The sequence below is a fragment of the Vipera ursinii genome (assembly GCF_947247035.1).
Source record: "Vipera ursinii genome assembly, chromosome: 1".
NCBI lineage: Eukaryota > Metazoa > Chordata > Lepidosauria > Squamata > Viperidae > Vipera > Vipera ursinii.
In genome coordinates this window covers 130,021,901-130,043,631 of record NC_139512.1, presented here as the reverse complement: position 1 = coordinate 130,043,631, position 21,731 = coordinate 130,021,901, and the positions used below count along the sequence as shown (strand labels likewise).

The window sequence follows — 21,731 nt, the reverse complement described above, 5'->3', positions numbered from 1 at the left end:
AGGGTATTTAACATTTTCTGCAAATACCCAACTATTCCTACTCCAATAAGCTTGAACTATCTAATCAAACCATATATATGGTTTCTGGAAAGAAAACTGGAGGCTGAATCACTTGTCCTGTAGAGGTAGTATATAAGATATGGGGTTGTTTTTTTCAAAATTATTGTCCCAGTTTGTCATTCACTGTGAATTAGAATATTTTTTACATATGTTCTTTGATCACACAAAATGGACTACTCTCTGGACTAATTAGCAAAAAGATTCAATTATAAATGTGAGACACTGAACAGAGATATTTCTCTTACAAGGCAAATCGTACTTGGAGATTCAGAAAGATGGAAATAAATGCTGCCCATTTCCAGGGCAGAGTCAATCAGATTTGTACTTTGCCTCTTCAAAATATTACAATCTAAAAGCCTAGCATTACAATCCATATGCACCACCCATATGGGGATGGTGCACATTAAGCTGATTAAAATTTATATGAACCCAAATCAAGTGTATTAAATAGCAAACACAAATATAATATTCCAAGTATCCCTGATAGGGCACCATAGTCTCTTTTACATTAACATCCACTAATATCGATTGATGGAGATAGAAAATGCGGACTTTTTGCAAATGCCTGTCCTCACAACATAACAGAGATTTAGGCCATGGTGACTAGGATTCCAGATGGAAAGACCAGGTCGGGAATGACCTAGTGGTCATTTTGGTGTCATGGCAGTGTGCTTGGGTACCACTTCTTAGAAGAGCATTATTCTGAAAAAGCATTAAACGTGAGCTCTAAGCATCTTTTAAAGCCCACTTTCACATGCCTTCTGAACATAGAGGCAGCTCTGTATATGTGTGTTCTTTCAATAAGGAGTCTAACCATTTCTCAGAATTTTGAAAACCAATCTATGCGCACACATTCAGAGAGCTCTACGGTGCTTGCAGCATCAATTGCCTTTATGACCCCATTCGATTCTCTTTGTGAATACCTTCTTCACTTAAACTTGTGATCTCACATTACCATGAAGGATGCTTGGCAACCCACAAATCAGACTTCATATGTCAGATCTCCATCCCTGGATCTGCACAACTGTGACTGGCAAATGATTTCTGCCAACTGGTGGCATTAAGAAAAGATTTCAAAAAATAGGTAAAGGAGTCCCTGCGGATTTTACTCCATTAGTCGATGCCAACTATAGGGGGCAGTGCTCATCTCCGTTTCAAGGCCACTGAACCAGCACTACCTGAAGACATTTCCGCAGTCATGTGGCCAGTATAAGGTCATGGGGCGCTGTTACCTTCCCACCAAAGTGGTACCTATATATCTACTCACATTTACATGCTTTCAAACTACTAGGTTGGCAGGAGCTAAGCTGAGGATGGGAGCTCTCGTTGAGAAAAGGGGAATGAAGTAAAGTCAGAAGGTTTAGCCAATCACTTTACTTAGTATTCCATGCAGACACAACATCAGAGCGCACTCTTGGCAGAAAGACAAAGCCAGCAATAGTTTCAGGAAAGGGATTAACAATGGCAGAACAAATTTTATAGTGTTGGTTTTGTGTTTTTTTCCTAGAGCAAGATGAGTAGGTAGCACCTTCTTCCAGACAAGAGAGCTCACAGCCTTCACAATCAAAGACACGATGTGGCTTCTTGAATTGAGCTTCTCAATTGAGGAAGACAACAGAGGGGGAGAACGGGGAAAACACATGGTCACAAACGGTAGATGACATCACCTGAAGCTGTCCTGCAAATAGGCAGGATAACTGCTCTGGATGCATTAATTGGCCAAAGAGCCAGAACATTGGAATGAAGTGGGAGCAATGATGGAGACAACATTGCTAAAATGTACCTTGGGCTCGTTACCCAAGGACTACCTATAGACATAATATGAGCCTCCTTACCAAAATAGTCTTGCAGCTATACAATAGGAAGAGAATCTGTGGCACTTCTCTGAACTCCTTTTTTGCAGGCATTTGAGATTGCGCTGCTAAAATTCAGCAGCAAGCTCCAAAGTCAATACAACTGATAGAAAGTGATCAGTCAAAGAGTGTCTAGTCCCGGCCATCAAAGTGCAAAATTGTTAGGCTTGGCATGCTTATTCAAACTGAATTTATCCAGATGTTCAGATGGACTTTATTAGTATCACAGCCTACTCCTCTCTTTTGGGGTTGAAGCAAGTGTTTTAAATTGTCATGAAGGGAATGGGAAATAGTTCCAAACAGACAGCTTATTCATAATGTATTTCTTTAAATGGGAAGCAGTAAGTATAAATCAGATATAAATAAGGTATGGCACAGTTCCTTCCATTTTTTTCCAATTATTGAACCAAACTGCAAGGCACATTTTTCAACAACAAGCAGTTTAGTGAAGATTTAAACATTGCATGACCCTTCCATAAAGTTTTGAGCGAGGGTTTCTGTCAACTTTTTACCTGTTGGAACATTTACTGTTAAGACTGTGTAATCTTAAACCATTCCTCTTGCTAATATACCATACCCTCCATTTACGAAAAAAAGGTTAGTTTCCACTCTACACTGTCTACTTGTATGTTTCTGCTGCATCAGCATGCTTTAAATAAGTTCAGGAGGTCAGATCCCGCTTTCTGACCAAGCAGCAAGTGATATCTGTGATCTTTGAATACCATAACTGCACCTGAGATATAACAAATAAAGAGATAAATAAAAATATTTTTATCATGTATGCACTGGCAACAATATCCCTAGTTGGCATGGGGTACTGTGCAACTCCATAAAACAAAATACAATTCCAGTTACTGAGCCCTCATATTAAAATACTGAAATCTCATAGTCCTGTGTGATTGTGCCTGTGATGAAAAATGTTGCCAATTCCTAAGTTACGGTACATTAACAATAACTCCTTCCTGCAGTTAAAGGGAAATCTGTTAAGTAACTCAAAACATTATTGCAAAATTGTTCCCCAATATGATGAGTTTGTAACTTCTTCATTAGAAATATCTATTGTATTTTGCATCGTTCTTATAAGCCTTCCCAAGTGCCACACGAAAATCAACATGACTGCTTCCTTTTTGAGATAAGAAGGTTACATGTGAATCTCTTGGCATCAAGAATCTCAGAACCTGTCCCTTTTAGAGTTAAGAGTTAATTCAGGCTTTATCCAACAATTCATTATATCAAATATATTTACATTCAGCCAGCAGTAAATGGTTATGGTTTTTTCAGAAGTACTCCCAAATTCTTGAATCCAAGGAGTGGATGAAACTAAGGGTTGGTTTCATGCAGCCTTGCTTGATTTTGCCCTTTTTGTTCTTTAGTAACATTGATTTGTTTTGCACAGAGGAGAAATATCCAGATTCTCCATAACTTTCAAGCCGGGCCTTTATGAAATAACTATTGGAAAAATCAGTTTTCCAAGTAGACTTCCTTTGGGATACTTCCTTGACAAGTGTATGATCTGCCAATTTTACTAAGGGATAAACTACCATCTGTGGGGACTGTGATCCCATACCTTTTTTCCAGTAATAGGATTGGTTTGCAGCTAATGAAATACGCTTTTACTTTGATGACACCCTTTCCTGGGTGACATCTGGTCAGGCAGCATCAACTTCCCCTCACCCCCCAAAAAAGTTAATGACAACTGAGTTGAGGGAGAATTTCCTCCTTTTCTTTAACACATTGGTACAGAAATTGATAATCCCCAAAGACCTCAATGTTTCTCTTTCCTCTCATCCCATTTCTTAGTTGCTCCAGCCACAGTAGTTTATCATGTCCAATTAGCCATCTGCCATGCTGATATCATTATACAAAAGATGTGCTCAGCCTTCCACCATAACCCATCAGCGGGCCCTTTGTTCAAGCTGACAAATCGGAATCAGACCCCATTGTTCTTGTTTGACGCTGTTGTCCGCATGTAGGCTGCTACTTCTGATTAAACAGCAGGAGTACCACAGGGCCCTCCAGGACTCAGGATCTGTGCCAGGAACACAACACAGTATCACAAAACTTCTACTTAGCTATATGTATTTGATTAACAGAGTATATTAGTTTATATTCTCTTCAGAGTTTGCCCAGTGGAAAACATGCAAGGATTTGGGGGTTTTGCTATTTGATTAGCAATTAATGTATAATTTGATTAGTTGGAATGCATAAGGAGCACATGGTACCAAGCCTGAACTGAACTTATTTCTCGCTTCCCCAAATCTCCTTTTTTCCACAAAAAGACAAATAGAACTTCCTAGCAGACTACTGCTCATAATGGCACCAGTCCATTCCAGACTACAGGTAGTCCTTGGATTACAAAAGCAATTGGGACCAGAATTTCCATAACTAAGTAAGGTGGTTGTAAAGTGCGAAGTAATGTGACTACATAGTTTAGCGATGGCAATTCTGGAAGTCCCAGTCACCCTCATAAATCTAGAACCATAGAGATTGTTAAGCAGGAAGAGAGAGGAGTCCCAGGAAAGCAGGTTGGTGGGTGTGCAGGTACTATGGCAGGCAGGGGGTGCTGCAGACAAGCACTACAGAGCATAGGCGGATGAAAAAGCACCAGAAGTTACTTCCTGCCAGCTTCCCCATTGACTTTGCTTGAGGGAAGCCAGCAGGAAATGTCAGAAACCACAATCCGGTGATGACGGAGGCATTGAGACGGTGGGAACTCTGAGGACCAGAGTCATAAGTCTCCTTCATTCAGCACAGTGGTAACTTTGAACTTTGTTGAACCTATGGTTGTAACCCATCTGACCTATATGTCAAATGAGCTGGCATGGCCTGCATACACAGACAGCACTACGTACAAACCATCTGGAAAGAGATGCCTGCCCTCAGGAACAAGGCTTCACCTGAGATCCCAATGCTCTGCTGTTGTTTAGAAGAGCCATGAAGACCTGACTCTTCACCCAAGCCTCTGGTTAGACCCCTTCATGACATCATGCTTACCATCTTTCATCTTTATTTTTTTATGTATTATAGATTTAATTGTAATTTGTTTGAGTGTGGTGAGCTGCCCAAAGGTGTTGAGAGTTGGGTAGAGTACAAGTTTGATAAATTATCAAATAAATTATCTGTGCAATCTGAACTATATCTACTGGTATCTATGACCATTGGGTCCACATTTCACCGGTGCCGCAAATAATTGGAGGCATAAATAAAGGCATAATCTTAGCCCTAGTAAAAGCATCCTATTAGGAGTCACAAATCACTGCTGTCACAGTCCTCCTATCATAGCAACCCAATAGAATAAAAGTTGCCACTGGAGAAAGACCACAGACAACCCTCAGTCAAATAATTTACCTGTCCTTTGGAAACTTATGTTCACCAAATCTACTCACTAACGGCACTTAACTTTGTTTTTGATGTGACCACAAAGGCTCTAAAACTTTTATTTTTTTCAATCACTGGAAGCTAATCGTGGAAACACAGAGTAAAACAAAAGTTAAATATATTTTAATATCTACAGTACATGTAGATATTAGGTGAGGACATCTGTTAGAGTCAGGTATCATCAGTACACAGGTATCATCAGTTGTATATCTCAGTGGGGAAGGAGAAGGTGGAGGAATCTTGGAAAATAGAAAATACTAACATGCACTATAATTCTTCCTCACTGTCTTTCAACAGAGAACTACCACATCAGTTTTTATCTATACCCACGTAATCCTAAAAGACACAGATTGGTTTCTACACACTGATTCCTTCTGTCTTTAGTAAAGAAGAGCTGCTGGAAAACGTAATACTGAGCCTCTCTATTAGCTAATTTCTGATGCCTCCCTTTCTGAAACATTAAAGTCCAGTCTACTGTAATACTGACTCTATCGCAGAAATCTTTAAAAACTTCCAAGTAATACAGATTATCATTAGCACTGGTGAAACTCCCACTCTAAACCAAGAGTTGCCAGCCCTTTATTTGGCATGAACGGCCAGACAAAGTTAAGTGTCTTAATATCCTGCTGATCTTCATATTAGAGGAACAATCATTGCCTCCCACTGAGCAGCAAAGCCTGCTTCTCCCTACTCAGGGCATATGACCCCACAAAATATTTTCTATTATAGAAATGACCAGGCACTTCAACCTACCAATTGCTACTACTAAAATGAAGATAATTCCTTTTCATTATCCTCAGTGAAGCATAATGTGATAAAAAAAACACTCTGTATACCTAATTACAGTAGTTTTGTTACACTAACAAAATAAAAGCCAAAATCCATGCCTGTTGTAAAGAGAGAATATGAGGCTGATTTTCATGTTCCATCTTAGAGATAGTTTGTTTTCTGTAAACTTTAGACCCAAAAATGGAAGAAACATTCCTGAGCCAAAACCAGATCCAAACTAACTCAACTGAATTTGCAGAGCTCATGGAAAGGGCAATGGATGCAACCTCCTTCTTACCGGGAAATAAACATCTATCCATCCACTGACAAAAAGTGTGGAAGCCTTGGTCTGAATTAAGATGTCATCAGGATAGGAATCTAGAATAGGAATCTTTTCTGAAAATTTACCAGGAAGGTATCCCTGATTCCTCAGCAGATAATGTGGCCCTCCATGTGTTGTTAGACAATAGTACAAATCCATGATGATGATGATGATGATGATGATGATGATGATGATGATGATGATGATGATGATGATGATGGAAGGGATGTCAGAGGTCATCTAGTCCAACCACCTGCTCAGGCAGGAAACCCTATACCATTTTAGACAAATGGCTGTCCAGTCTCTTCTTAAAAACTTCCAGTGTTGGAACATTCACAGCTTCTGGAGGCATGTTGTTCCACTGATTAATTGTTCTAACTGTCAGGAAATTTCTCCTTAGTTCTAGGTTGCTTCTTGTCAGAATAAAACCTGCCGGTTAGAGCTGGATATAATCTTGCCACACAGATGAATCCTAAATGTCTCCAGCTTGACCTTGGGCACTTTTAGGACAAACCATTCTCTCAATAAGCTTATGTTTAACCTGATCAGCTACTAACTGAGTCATTATCTCCTTATTGAAGGTTCTAGCAACATTCAGTTGCAGGGACTGTGAATGGTTGCCATTTTAGCAATCCAGCCCTCATCCGCTTCCTCTGGAGGTGTTTAATATCTTATGAGGTTTTACAGCCAAAGCTTCACTGTATCACTTCTTTCTCATTAGCTGGCTGGCAAAAGTGGGCTTACCTTGAATGTTGTAGTTTATTAGGGCTAAGGCGGCATAGACATTGTTGAATTCTGTAGTAGACAATCTTGATTTTCTATCCACTTTATTTCCTTCTCTTTTACTTGGACAACTAAGTAGGTAGGACTTCAGAAGTGCCCCTGAGGTTCCCAGAATGTATTGGTTCATTACTAGTATCTAGTAATTTTTTCCACAGCACCCCTTGACTAGTATCATTCTATTTCCTGTGAAACTATTTAAAATTCCCACAGTGCTCCTGAGACTTCACTCCAGCACTCCAGGGCTAACTATGAGGTTATGGTACTCCTTCCTGCATAGTTGATGGGATGAACCCTCCCCCCCCACCCAAAAAAAACCCCTCTCAATCATTGGGGATAAAACTAACCTTTTTCTACTATAATACGAACTGGGCTATAGTGTTTGCGCAAAACATTTATTCTGCGATTAATTAAGTTATTGCAGACCTAATTGCCTTCAGAGGCTTGGCTGGTTCCTGTCAAGATACAAAGACAGATTCTTTGGAGATAAGAAACACATGAAACTTCTGCCTGAAAAGATTAGGCCTTTTTCTCAGTAGCTATGTTCACACACCATGGGTGATAAAATTGGTTCTTTCTCCGTGCTAAAGATTTATCCCTTTCTGCCAGCAGCACATTATCCTCATCTCAATTAATAGGATAGCAGCCATTTTCAAGGCCTCTGGCCACTACAAAAAGAAAGGCGGCCTGATCGAGGTGCATGTGTGTGCGTGTGTGTAATTTAGTGATATAGTATCCACGCTTTTCTTTCTACTCTCCCTTCCACCCATGAATGAAATAAAGATCACAGAATTCCCATTAGTTCATTAGTTCAAGAGGGAATTAAAGCTTTCTTAATCATTTCAAATATATTTGAACAATGTGACTGACTGAAATACTTAGCTTAGCCCCATATAGCCCTGGAACTGTTGGGAGTTTAAAATAATCTTGTCGGGGATTGGGTTAGGGTGTTCCTATAAGACACAAGCTTTACTTGACCCAGTTAAATATATGAGAAGGAGACTGGTGTCTCTGTTCTTTGATTATTTTGATGACATGGTCTTTTTCTCTTATCCGTTTTTTTTAAAGCATTGGACTCAATTGTCATTTAATTTTGCTTACTGATGGCTCATTTTGGATTTTCATGCTTTTATCTTTGCTGTGTTTTGGGGATTATTGTAAAAGCCAGTGACGTAGTAGCTAAACTGTTGCATTAGGTTTGAAGAGAGAGCGCCAAGTTCAAGCCTCCACTCTACAGTAGCACAGAATATTGGGTCAGTCGCACTCTTTCCATCAGCCTACCTCACAGGATCATTGTGGTGAGAATGAAATGAGGGGAACTACATGAATAAGCTATCTTCAGTTCAGGTAGGAAAGGCAGACTGTATGTTTAATAAATAAATTAATAAAGGCTAAATAATGATTTTTTTTATTCTGTGAGGGGGAAAAGAGCAGGTCATTTATTTAAAGAGAATAGAAGCGCATAAATGGCCTAATATAGGACTGTGGCGTACAAGTGGTTACTACAGCAGAGTTTACTTCTTCACTGCATCTGCATGCACTTTTCTGTGCTCAGGCCTGCTTTGTATTATTCACGTTGTGCTTTCAAAATCCCTTCCATAAACCCCTTTATCTTTATGCAGTTTAGTCAGGGGAAGGAATACAGAGAGCAAACTGTCCTAGCTGACATGCTGATGTTTCAAATAATGAACGACAGGTAGATCTTAACTTACAACCTGACTTGAGCCGGAATTGCAGCCTTAACCCAATTTTATTACTTTTTTTTTGCAGCGGTTGTTAAGCAAATTGCTATGGTCATTAAGTGAATCACCATTGTCACTAAGTAAATCTGCAATCATTAAGCAAACACTGTGGTTGGTAAGCAAACGCAGTATTTGCAACGGGTGTTTTTTCCCCATAAACCAAAAGTAAAACATAAGGCTACATGTAGTCTTCAAAACAGACTCGCCAAGGACCCAAAATTGTAATTTATAAGTTATAAAAAAAATTAATAATGACTGGACAGTAATCACATTTGATTTTGGGTGAAAGTTCCATGCATATGCAATGTAATCAACTTCAGTTTTGGAAAAGAGTCTCATTAGTTTTGGGGCTACCAAAATGTGTCCATTCTCACATTCCCCATTGTTCTAGTGAACCCCAATGAAGAGGATTCATTGTCCATCATCCCCTTCTGTAACAGACACCACAAGCACCGAAGAGAAGTTAATATGAATCCTGGGATGGGGGATGGGAGGAGAAAGAGCACCGGATTCTGAGATAAGAAGGGGAAGATCCTAGATTGGGACAGTAGAATAAAGAATTGGCTCTCAAACTAGTGGCCATATTGTTGAGGCCCATGGCAGTGAGGCATGTGATGGCTGGGCATTGACAAAGGAGAATGGTGGATCGAAGGAAGAAGAGAGAAAAGTTAAAGAACACAAGGGACACAGGATGGGAAAGTGAAGAACTAGGAGAATATAGGACAAGGAAGCAGGATTGTAAGTGGACACAAAAGGAGAAGAAAGTGAGTTGGGATATGGATGAGGCAAAGCTGCCCTCTTAAAAAGAAAAAAAGCAATGCTATACATTTTAGTTTTCTTAAATTCCTGAGCAGACAGATATTCAGAGTTGAATGACCAGATATATCTAAGAAATATCAAGTATAAAACCCCAATCAAACCTTTTCTTTCCTAATAATAAGTCCAGTCTTGTTCCCAGGTTTAAGATGGAGCCTGTTTGTAGAGACACTGGATCAAATGTGATGGAGATTCCCTATGTTCACCATTTCAACAACTGTCTGCTTCCTCCAGTCAAAATTTGAGAAAGATGATACATCGTCAAAAGGACTACCTTTAGGACTGACAAACAATTTCAGAAAGGCCTATGCTGGATTTGCAAAGATAAAACTGAATTTAGAAGCTTAAAAAATGCTTGCATGGCTTGCATTTGCAGAGGGAAAACATACAGAAGAAGGAACCAACAGGCAACCTGTGTTGATTGCCTGTTTTGTGCAGAGAATTCCTCCACACAATTAGGAATCCTGTTTTTTTTCCAGGCTCCCCAATCATCTACACAGAGTGCACTATTTGCTTTTGTTAAATGTGTTGTCTGTCTCACAAGCAACCAGGGAAAAGATATTCTTTCAAAGGAATCTTCCACTGAGATCCTTTCACAGTCATAATAACCAAAGACAATTATTTTACTTGAAGAATGCTTGCAGAATTTTGCAGGTAGAGAGGGAAGAACATTTGGTGCACAGCCCCCTGCATTCACCCTCCATGGCTGCTTTCTAACACGTTAACAGACAAGGAAGTGGAGATGTGGCCAGATTGTTACAGAGCTCAGTGCCCATCTGACAGCAAACAAATCATTGAAGCTTTCAACTCTATTTATCAATGTACTCTGTGTGCATCTGCATCTGATTTGCAATGCAGGCAGAGAAGACTGCAATAATGTTAAAGTTGACACAGAGATTCATAGCCAAAATATTACTGTCTCTTCTGGACCTCAGACTCATTGATTACTGCATATCATGAAAGCTGACCTGATCAATTACAAAGTCTGAAAGCATAGAAATCATGACATCCTGAAGTGCAGGAGCCACCACCAGAGACAAGCATATTGAATCAACATCTATGACTTATTAAGAGTTTCAGAGTTCTTCAGCCTCAAGGCATTCTTTTCAACAGACATAATTTCAAGAAGCTGCATTGATCAAATATACAACTCAACCTCTTGCCGATCATTCTTTTCCAACTTATTTAGTAATAGAACTGCCAATCATTTGTCCCTATATGAATAATATCAGTAAAATATTAACCTGACACAGTTAAGAAAAATGAAAGAAGAAAATAATTACAAAGAGAACAAATCCTGTCTTTATAAAAAAGAGAATGTTTTCCATCCTATCATTCAAAATAATGCCTGGTCATAAAACTTCCTACAGCCACATAACAATCATCTGAGATCATTGTATTGATAAAATAATTCCTTTTTCTAGGAATTTGTGCATTTGTATTGTGTTATTCTGGCATTTTCTGTTATAAATATTGAATTTACGACAAAATATTGTTCTGTTTTCAAGAAGAAACTGATGAAAATACTAGTACCAATTTTTCTACAATTTTTCTTATTGCAGTGGAAATAATATTGGCATTAATATTAGGCTCACATAAAAGTACTATAGGAGCTCAAATGAATAAACATTATTTTTAGAAAATTAACAGCTTTAAAATGGGAGTGACCTGTTCAGATTTAATCAGTTTATTTCTAAAATATCTATAAAGGTAAAGGTTCCCCCGCACATGCGTGCTAGTCATTTCCGACTCTAGGGGCCGGTGCTCATCTCCGTTTCAAAGCCGAAGAGCCAGCGCTTGTCCGAGGACGTCTCCATGGTCATGTGGCCGGCATGACTAGACGCCAAAGGCGCACGGAATGCTGTTACCTTCCTACCGTAGTGGTCCCTATTTTTCTACTTGCATTTTTACGTGCTTTCGAACTGCTAGGTTGGCAGAAGCTGGGACGAGTAACAGGCGCTCACTCTGTTACGCGGCACTCGGGATTCGACCCGCCAAACTGCCGATCTTCTGATCAACAAGCTCAGCGTCCTAACCCACTGAGCCACCGCGTCCCTATGCAGACTTAAAAAGCCATAATGTGGTTAGTTCAATTCTGGTTAGTAATTCTGATTTGTAAAGCATGACTTATGGCTTCACAATACATTAACCAGGCAATTTGACTAACAAATCACAGTTGAATCAAGCCCTGACTCAGTGGAACCAAATACAAGAATAAAGTCAGCATAGAATCCAAGTGACAGAAGCAAGGAAGACAAAGCAAAACTTACTGTGTAGATGGTCTGGCTGTATGAAAGAGGTTCTTGACAATGTATGAGATGGCTTACAAAGGAAATCAATTAAAGCAGCCACCTCTTTTTCCAGATTTGAGCAGCTGCTTTATAAGCTATTCCTTGCTGTCTCTGTGTATGTGTACATGCATCACAATGCTTCAGAAGTCCACACAAAGGGAGAGGCATCTCAAAGCAACTTAGAGGAAGCCAGGAACAAGAAGTTTCTCCATTAGAGATCTGAAGAGTGGTGTTTCGTACACACTCTAGTATCTTGCAAAGTACTTATAGCACCAGATTTCAGAGTTGAAGTCCACCAGTCATAAAAGAGCCAAGGTTGCCTACCCCTGGTATAGGGTTTCCTGCCTGAGCAGGGGGTTGGATTAGAAGACCTCTGAGGTGCCTTCCAACCCTGTTATTCTGTTACTGTTTTAATTCTGTTTTAATTGTGAGCCACCCAGAGTCATATGCATGAGAAAGGTGGCCTATAGTATACACTAAAAAATAAACTCTAGGCAGCCCCACTGTACCATATTGTAATGAATTATAAATATTACTACTATGGTTTTCATGGTCTCTGTAATATCATGATCATTCAGTGCTAATTTATCACCCAATGCTGTTAGGTCTTTCCTAACTACCTAGGCATTTGACAGCATATTAGTCTCAAGGTAATAGCAGCCTGCTTGTGCAATATATTTGTTTTTGTTTTACAACTGCTGCCAAGACATGTGGGTGTTTGTGTTACCAATGTCATCTGCTCTTCCACCAATGCTCCTCTGCCTTAAATATGCTTATGTTTTCAATAGCCCATAACCAACTGAGCCTATGACACGGTACTGCATTGCATTTTAGGGAAAGGGAGTTTATACAGCATCTGCCTTGCATACAGAAAGCCTGCAATACGTCTATTTCAGAGTAGCGTCAGATGGAAGATGATGGGAAAAGGGTGTCCGTTATCACCTTTATTATTTGTTTTAACATTGGAGATATTATTGATAAAAATACGGAACTCGGAAAAAATTAAGGGTATCCAAATTAGAGATCAGGATTATAGATTGAGGGCGTTTGCAGACGATCTGGTTGTTACGGTGACCCAGCCAGAAAACTCTGTTGTGGACCTGATGGAGATAATAATGCAATATGGGAAGGTTTCTGGATTTAAGGTTAATGTACAAAAAACAAAAATTTTAGCCAAAAATATGACAGCATCGCAAAAGGCCCTTTTAGAAGGATTAACTGGATTTGAGATTGTTAAAAGGGTTAAATATTTGGGGGTGTATTTGTCACCCTCCAATGCAAAGTTATATAAAAATAATTATGAAAAGTTATGGGGAAAAATTCAAAAAGAATTGGAGAGCTGGGAAAAACTGCAATTGTCTTTGCTGGGAAGAATTGCAGCAGTGAAAATGAATGTCCTGCCTAAATTTTTATTTTTATTCCAAATGATACCGGTCCTTTAAAAAGACTCTAATTTGGAAGAATGGCAACGGGGTATCAATAAATTTGTGTGGGCAGGGAAAAGGCCACAAGTTAAACTTAAGATTATGCAGGATACTCGTGAAAGAGGTGGTCTTAAAATGCCTAATCTTAAATTATATTATGAAGCTGCTGCGTTGTCAGGAATAAGTGACTGGATTAATTTGACACAAGGGAGATTATTAAATCTTGAGGGCCACGACTTGTTATTTGGCTGGCATGCATATTTGTTGTATGATAAGAAGGTAGATAATGTGTTTAAAGTGCATATTTTAAGACAGGCATTGTTGAGAGTTTGAAAGAAGTATAGACATAAGTTAGACTACAAGATGCCGTTGTGGGCAATCCCGAAACATGCAATAGAAAACATAAATGTTGGCTTCAAACATGACGTGACTACGTATAAGGAGATCTTAAGCTTGGAAAGGAACGTCTGGTGTTTGAAGCCATACAATCTCTTGCGAGATGAGAAGATCGTTCAAACTTGGTTTCAATATACTCAGTTACGTGCCAGGTGGAAAGAAGATCAGAAAATTGGTTTCTCAATGAAAATTTGATAAAGCAAATTAGAAATCAGGGTCCAGCACATATCAAACGGATTTATCTTGCATTGATAGATATTGACTCAGAAACAGAACTTGTTAAAGACTGTATGATAAAATGGGCCCAGAATATCCAAGAAGTTATTACAATGGACACGTGGGAAAAGATCTGGGTGAGGAACGTAAAATTTACGCAAGCCCAAAACCTAAGAGAGAACTTTTATAAAATGTTTTATAGATGGCATTTAGATCCTATAAATCTTGCAAGTATGTATCCGAATTATCAACCTAAATGTTGGAGGTGTGGTGGCGAAGATGCAACGTATTTTCATATATGGTGGACCTGCAAAAAGGTTAAGGCTTTTTGGATAAAAATTTGGTGGAATATGCAGAAGATCTTTAAGCAAAGGATAAAGTTTTGTCCGCAATTGTTTTTATTGGGCATAATTACAGATGCTACTGTTGTGGACATTAAGTTGATGTTGAACTTAATCACAGCAGCAAGACTCTTAATAGGTCAATATTGGAAAAAGGAGGAACTGCCGACTATAGAAGAATGGACACTAAAAGTTTCTGACCTGGCGGAAATGGCAAAGATTTCGGCTTACTTGAAAGATCATTCGCAAGAACGTTATATTATGGAGTGGAAAAAGTGGATTGATTATATCCAGAACAAATATGGGACTAAAAAGTTTCATTTAACATTTGAATAAGTCTTCTTTTCTTTTTCTTTTTTCCTTTTTATATGTAATATTAGTATTGCTTGTAGTCATTTCATATGAGCTAGAGTGCGATAGAATTAATAGTTTATTGTTGTTAGCATATGGATGTTTATGATTGTTCTTTGTTTTTATACCTTGTACTTAGCTCTGGGAAGTCGGGGGGGGGGGGGAGGGGGGAATGGGGGGGAGGGATAGGGAGGGTTAGGTAGGGGTGGAGGGAGGGGGGATTGTTAAAGATAAAATGTACTGTAAAACTTTTCAATAAAAAAAAGGAAGATGATGGGAAAAGGGCTCTGCTTGACATCCAGTAGAACCGATTCAGTGAGAGAAAACATGCTCTGCATGCAAAGTGCCCCAGAATCATTAGTTGCTATCACTCGTTAAAAGGTTCAAGGAGCAGGAAAAGGGACTCCATAGTTCTGTCAGAGTCGGAAACTGACATAGGCAAGATAATACCTCATCAAGTTGTCATGTATATGTCACCTGAGGACCTGACAAATTATAGAACACTCACAGCTGCTCCTTCAGTTTGGTTCCAGATATTCTTTGAAGAATGGTGACCTCTGTTAAAGACAGGATCACATGAACCATAAATACTAACTGGTGAACATACCAGTGAATACACTTGCTTGCTGGACTTATTACACATTGAGGGCAAGTTTGGTGTGGTGGTTAAGGTTCCAGATAGAAACCAGAAGGCCATGAGCTCTGCCCTTTTTAGGCACAAAGCCAGTTGAGTGACATGGGCCAGTCACTTTATCTCAGCCCTAGGAAAAAGGTAAGGGCAAAGCACATCTGAAAGTCTTCTAAGAAAAATGCAGGGACTACTTCAGGCAGGCACCAGGCACTGACTCAAAGATATACACATACAAAAGGAACATATTACGATATTAATAAACGGAGTAGGACCAAAGTAAGGTAAACAACTATTCTACAAGTAATCAGGAGGACTTTGGTAGCACCTTCTGCCAAACAACAAATATTTTTAAAAGCATACACTTTTAGATTCATAAGAGTATCTAGACACTCTATCTCTATGGGGTACAGTCTCTGCATTCTAGGTATTCTTTGCATCTGATAGGGACTTTTTTTTTTTTACATAGCTCTCCTCTTACAATTTCTGCAATTCGGGCAATCAGAATCAAGCTCCCCTTCATGCTGAAAGCTATGGCCACCTCCTTTTTCCTGGCTCCAATAACCTACCTTGGAGCAAGAAAATGCTCCAGTAAATGTATGTGAAGTACTTATTTATTTAAAAACCTGATTTCTAAGCCAGCCATATAGCAATTGTGGATGATGTACAGGATAGTACAAGCAAAAAAGGGGGATAATAAAGCACACAAAGCATATTTATAAAATTTCCATTGCAGTTCAAACATTCTAACCTAATGGCTGGGGGAAAAGTCAAAAGGATATGGACTAGGTCCCATCAGATAATATTATTTTAAAGATGGACATAGGACATGCCTTCTCTGTCAAATCTTACTGGATGTTGTGGAAGGTACTCCAAGAGTGATTATTTTGTATGAGTGAGACCGAGGCTACAAATCCCAAATTCCCTGCAGGAAAAAGTATTCTGCTGGACTTTTGAAACTTGTCTTTCTTCTTTTAGAAGAATTACTGGATCTTGGAGAAGCAAAAGTGATGGTTGTAATTTCTTGGACTTTTTAGGTCTGGCCCCATTCAAGGAGAGAAAATCCATCAATATCTTTAAGAGCAATCCACACCTCCAGGATTCAAACCACTGTCAGATACATTAGATGCTTCAGTGTAGTTGGTAAGTTATGGCTGACTTCACACATGACACTGAACTAGGGATTTAAAACCACTATTTATCAAAGAAGACATTGGGGTCTGGTTTGTATAGAATAGGCCATAAAGGGTATATTCACATAGCAAACTAAGCCAAATAAGAAACCATCTTATGACTTATTAATGCAATGTTGTGCACTTATCTGTAGCTAAAAAAATGTTCTGAGAAGACCTCAGAATCAAAATCTGATATTATAGCATGAAGGCCCCCAGTTCTTTCTTTTAATGTATCATTTATTTATTTAAATAGCATTCCTCCTAGTAACAGTGAACATTCCTGTTAGTTATTATTCTTTCATTTAACGAGGGCTTTTAGCTGTTTATAAAGTTTTCTTCACTATGTTCTTTGAAGAAGCTACTCACTGCTCTGTTCTCTTCTACTTCATCCCCTTTCCTAGCATCTCTCAGTACTGACAATAACAAATCTAAGTATGTTGAACATCTACATATACAATGTAGAAAAGTTGTACAAACTGAAAGAGAATTTCTCTAGGAAAATGACTTTTCCAATAATAGTTAATGTGACTTTGTCAATTTTAAACCCAAGTCTGAAGACTGGATCTTTCTCACTGTCTACTGTTCTCCTTAATTTAAAATTCTACCTTATCTGATGACTTCAAATGAATATTTTTTGTGTTTATGACTTAATAATAAATTCCTGCATGGAATACAGTCACTATTTAATTTAATAATTTAATTTAATAATTTAATTTGTATACCGCCCTTCTCCCGAAGGACTCAGGGCGGTGAACAGGGCAATACATAATAAAAAACAAGATACAAAAATTAAAAAGTAATTAAACAACAATGCCTGTAATAAATTAATACATCTTAAGAGTTAAAACCAATTTATAAAACCCAACCCCATCCCATCAGACCAGGCCAGCTTGTTCAAAAAAGAAGGTTTTGAGATCGTGCCAGAAGGAGCGAAGGTCGGGGGCCATCCGGAGATCGACCGGCAAGCGGTTCCACAGGTCTGGCGCGCCCACAGAGAACTCTCTCCCCCTGGGGGCCACCAATCGACATTCTTTGATCGGAGGCACCCTGAGGAGGCCCTCTCTGTGGGAGCGCACTGGACGGAGGGAAGTTGACGCCGGCCGCAGGTGTTGCCGTAGGTAATCCGGACCCATGCCATGTAGGGCTTTGTAAGTCATCACTAACACTTTGAACCGCACTCGGAGAGCAACAGGCAGCCAATGCAGCTCGCGGAGCAAAGGTGTAACATGGGAGTATCGGGAAACCCCCAGGACAACTCGCGCGGCTGCATTCTGCACCAGTTAAAGTCTCCGAGTGGACTTCAAGGGCAGCCCCATGTAGAGAGCATTACAGTAGTCTAGACGAGAAGTCACGAGCGCATGAGTGACTGTACGCAAGGCATCCCGGTCTAGATAGGGTCGCAACTGGCGCACCAGGCGAACCTGGGCAAAGGCCCCCCTAGTCACAGCTCCAATATGCTCTTCCAAAGAGAGCTGTGAATCTAGAAGGACCCCCAAGTTGCGCGCCCTATCTACGGGGGGTAATAGCTCACCCCCCATGGCCAGAGATGGGATAATTGGAATTTCCCGGGATGCCGGCACGAACAGCCACTCAGCACGCCAAATATTTCTTTGAATGAATCTGAATGACAAAACCACACATATACACACATACTAAATCCACAAATCTCCTAATCTGAATTATAAACAAGATTATTTCAGTACAGAATTTCTAATTGGCCAGAAATGTCTCATCAGACTATTGCTTCAAAAAAGAATTCAGAAATTACCTTTCTAAGTAAACAAACAGCAAAAGAATTAAAGATATTGAGTTTGGTAAGATTTGTACAAATTTAGAAGTATCCCTTATACCAGAGGTCCCCAACCTTTTGGGCACCAGGGACCGGTTCCATGGAGAGTAATTTTTCTGCAGACCAGAAGGTACGTGGTTTTTGTGCTGCCTGCATCCTGTGAATGGGGCTTTGCTTGTTTGTGCAGACGGGTTGCTGGCATGCCGTGGCCTGGAACTGGTCCACAGACCAAGGGTTGGGGACCCACTTTATACCATACATAGCCCATTTGTACGTCAGAAATCTGTGAAAAATCTGCACTTGGTTTGCTAGTTTCCAGGTTAAAGTTTCAATATGAAAATATCATTCAGTTCCAAGAAGAAGTTCATGAGATACAAGTACAGTCATGTCTTATTATACTTATCCTCTGAGATCAAAGCTTATTCCCATAAGTGGGCTGTAACCTTCTATGGATGGCAGGGGAGTAAGGCGGGAAGTCCAACACTGGACCAACATGAATAAATTGCTTGAAAAGCTGTGGGGATAATGTGAAGGTCTGGTGTGACTGCAGGAACCTTGGATGGGACAGATGATCGGGGTTGAATTTAAGATGAAAAGCAAAGCAGCTGGAAAAGCAAAGCAGACTGTCACCATAGGAGCAAAAAAAACAACCCCCATGTAGAAAGGTCAAGCCTCCCTCTAAAGAAAGTAATGAATACTTTGCACTCCTTAATGACAACTGCCTGGAATACTTCCCCACTTTCTGTTACTGGGTCAGGAAGACACTGAAGGAAGAACATTTCTTACACTTCTGTTAGACTAAGAACATCATTGGAAAACAAGCTCCCGCTTGCATTTACAGGCATAGTTCACAAGCCTTCCTTCTCCTGTGCCCTTTTAGAGAAATGAAGCTACTTGCATTCACACTTCTATTGTGGGTGTCAGAATCAAGAAGCAAACACCGGTTCCCCTGTCATACCCTTTATGTTGACCTTCTCAAAGGCCTGAGTGTAAAGTTCACAGCAAGAAAAGCCTTGCCTTTCAAGGAAACATTCATAAATTGTTAAAATCCCACAGACTTTTACCTGAACTCTGGTGAGCTAACCTAAGTCAGCGGCCCCCCAACCTTTTGGTCACCAGAGACCAGTTCCACAGAAAGAGGTTTTTCCAAGGACTGGAGGGGGCGTGGTTATGTGTGTTGCCTGCATACCTTGGATGCGGCTTCACTTGTTTGCATGGACGTGTTTCTGGCATGCCATGGACCGGTGCTGGTCCACAGACCAGTGTTTGAGAACCCCTTAAGTCAAAACTGAAAACACAGAAATTACAGGCAGTCCTCAACTTACAACCACAATTGGGACCAGAATTTCTATCATACATGATGTGGTTCTTAAATGAGTCGCCTGATTCAATGATTTTTTTTTGCCACAGTCATTAAGCGGGTCATTAGTGATCGTTAAGTGAAATCCTGTGGTCGTTAAGCAAATTCAGCTTCCTCCATTGACCTTGCTTGTTGGAGGCACCACAGGAAAGCTGCACATGACCTTGGGACTTTGCAATCACTGTAAATACATGCCAGTTGCTAAACGCCCAAATTTTGGTCACATAACCCTTGGCATGGTGCAAGTGCAGGGGATCCTCATAAGTCTCTCTTTTTTTTCAGCATCACTGTAACTTTGAACAGTTATTAAATGAATGGTTGTAAGCAGACGACTACCTGTATTTGAAAACATCAATATCATCATCACCTACAGAGCAGTAAGGTATTGGGGGGAGGAGGGGAAGAGGCACAAGTGTATTTACAATTATGTTAATTACTGAGGCCTGACAGCATAGAATTAAAGCCATTTCTGTTACACACTAGTAAATTGTAGTTACTGGAGATCTTCATCCCCGCCCACAATTCTTATTCCTCTTACAAACCGCCCCCCCCTAAGGTAACATCATGCCATATGTAGTAGCAGCTCAAAGATGGCTAATATCTAAGCCTCTGGCTCCATCACCAGACCTGATCTTATACATCATCAGCTTAGAAGATGCGTTCAGAAAGCCAGCGTAGGACTGACTGCCTTGGCCAGAAAGGCAAGACACTATATACACTACAACATCGTTTCATCCCTCACTCGGCTTCTATGCCTAAAAGTCAGGAGGTGAGGCGGGCTGCACTATAATGTTTCGAACAAGGAGAACGCTACGGTAGTGCGGAATCCGTGAGGCTGGAAGCACCCAAGCCTTCCTTCGCTTGGTTCTGCCAAAGCGATCGAAGATCGCCCGCCCCGAGTGAAAAGCAAAATCCTCTTTTTTAAACCCCGAGTGAAAAGCAAAATCCTCTTTTTAACAAAATAAATAAACGAACAGAACTAATAGCCTTCCGACAGCCACGAAGCCCAGGAAAACACAAGAGAGGCAAACACGCCCCCCCCTAAACGCAACCACAACACGTAAGAAATTCAAGCGAGCGCAGCATCCGTCCGCTTCGCCTCGCCTCGCCTTGCCTTGGACAACTGACCGACAGCCAACAGTTTGTTCTCTCCCCCCCCCCACCCAACACACCCACACCCACACACACCCATCCTGCCGCGGTAGAAACACACCAAAGCTCAGCACACACACAAAAAAGCCCCGTTTGGCAGGGAGACGTTCTGCCCTAGCGCCACAACAGAGGGGAGAAAACACCAAGTTGCGGGGTTGGGGTTTCTCTTCTTCTTGTGTGTGTGTGTGTGTGTGTGTGTGTGTGTGTGTTTGCCCGTAACGACCAAGGAAAACAATACAGGGCGGGAGACGAGACGGAGGCTCGGCGAGGAGGCGTGAGTCCAGAAGAAGGACTCCCCAATTAGGAAACCCTCCGTTAAAACAAAGGGAACCGAAGCTCAGGCGCGCCGCTCCGCAGACCATCCCCGGCGGGAGAAGGTTACACCTCACACCGCCCACCTCGCCTCCGGGTCTCGCTCGGGCGCTGGCCAGCCTCCGTCTGCCAGCCCTTCCCCGGCCCCCTTTGCCTGGCCGCGCCGTCCCGCTCCGCGCGCGTTACCTGTTCGGAAAAAGGCGTCCACCTCCGAGTCGGGGACCGCTCCTTCCTCCGCTGCCCCTTCGGCGGGGTTCATGGCTGGGCTCGGGGAGAAGGGGCTCGCCAGCAGGAACGGCGGCGGCGGCGGCGGCGGCGGCGGCAGCAGCGATCCCGGCGGCTGGGTTAATATCCAGTGAGCGGAGGCAGAGAGGGAAAGAGAGAGGGAGAGGGAGGGGGGAGAGAGAGAGAGAGAGCGAAGAGCCACGCGCCCGAGCGCGAGCGCGCGCGCCCCGAGGAAGGAGGGGAAGAAGGACGGAGGCGCCTTCAGCAGCCCGCTTCGGCGCTTCCCATCCTTTTGCCACAGCGTCTGCTGGGGAGCGGCCGCCGCCAGCCCGCTTGGGGTGGCAGGGGCTCC

The 21,731-nt window shown here is 41.2% G+C and overlaps 1 protein-coding gene across 4 annotated transcripts in view; it reads right to left on the bottom strand.

Moving 5' to 3' along the window:
* KALRN (kalirin RhoGEF kinase) overlaps window positions 1–21,413 on the bottom strand; it is a gene marked incomplete at its 5' end in the record, with an annotated part of 580,305 nt that extends 558,892 nt beyond the window's left edge. For all 4 annotated transcript variants that reach the window (XM_083356478.1, XM_083356477.1, XM_083356479.1 and 1 more), the window contains one exon: window positions 21,341–21,413. In XM_083356478.1, the coding sequence (XP_083212604.1) occupies window positions 21,341–21,413 (73 nt within the window). The remainder of the gene's footprint in view (window positions 1–21,340) is intronic.
* Between the last annotated feature and the right edge of the window lie 318 nt (window positions 21,414–21,731).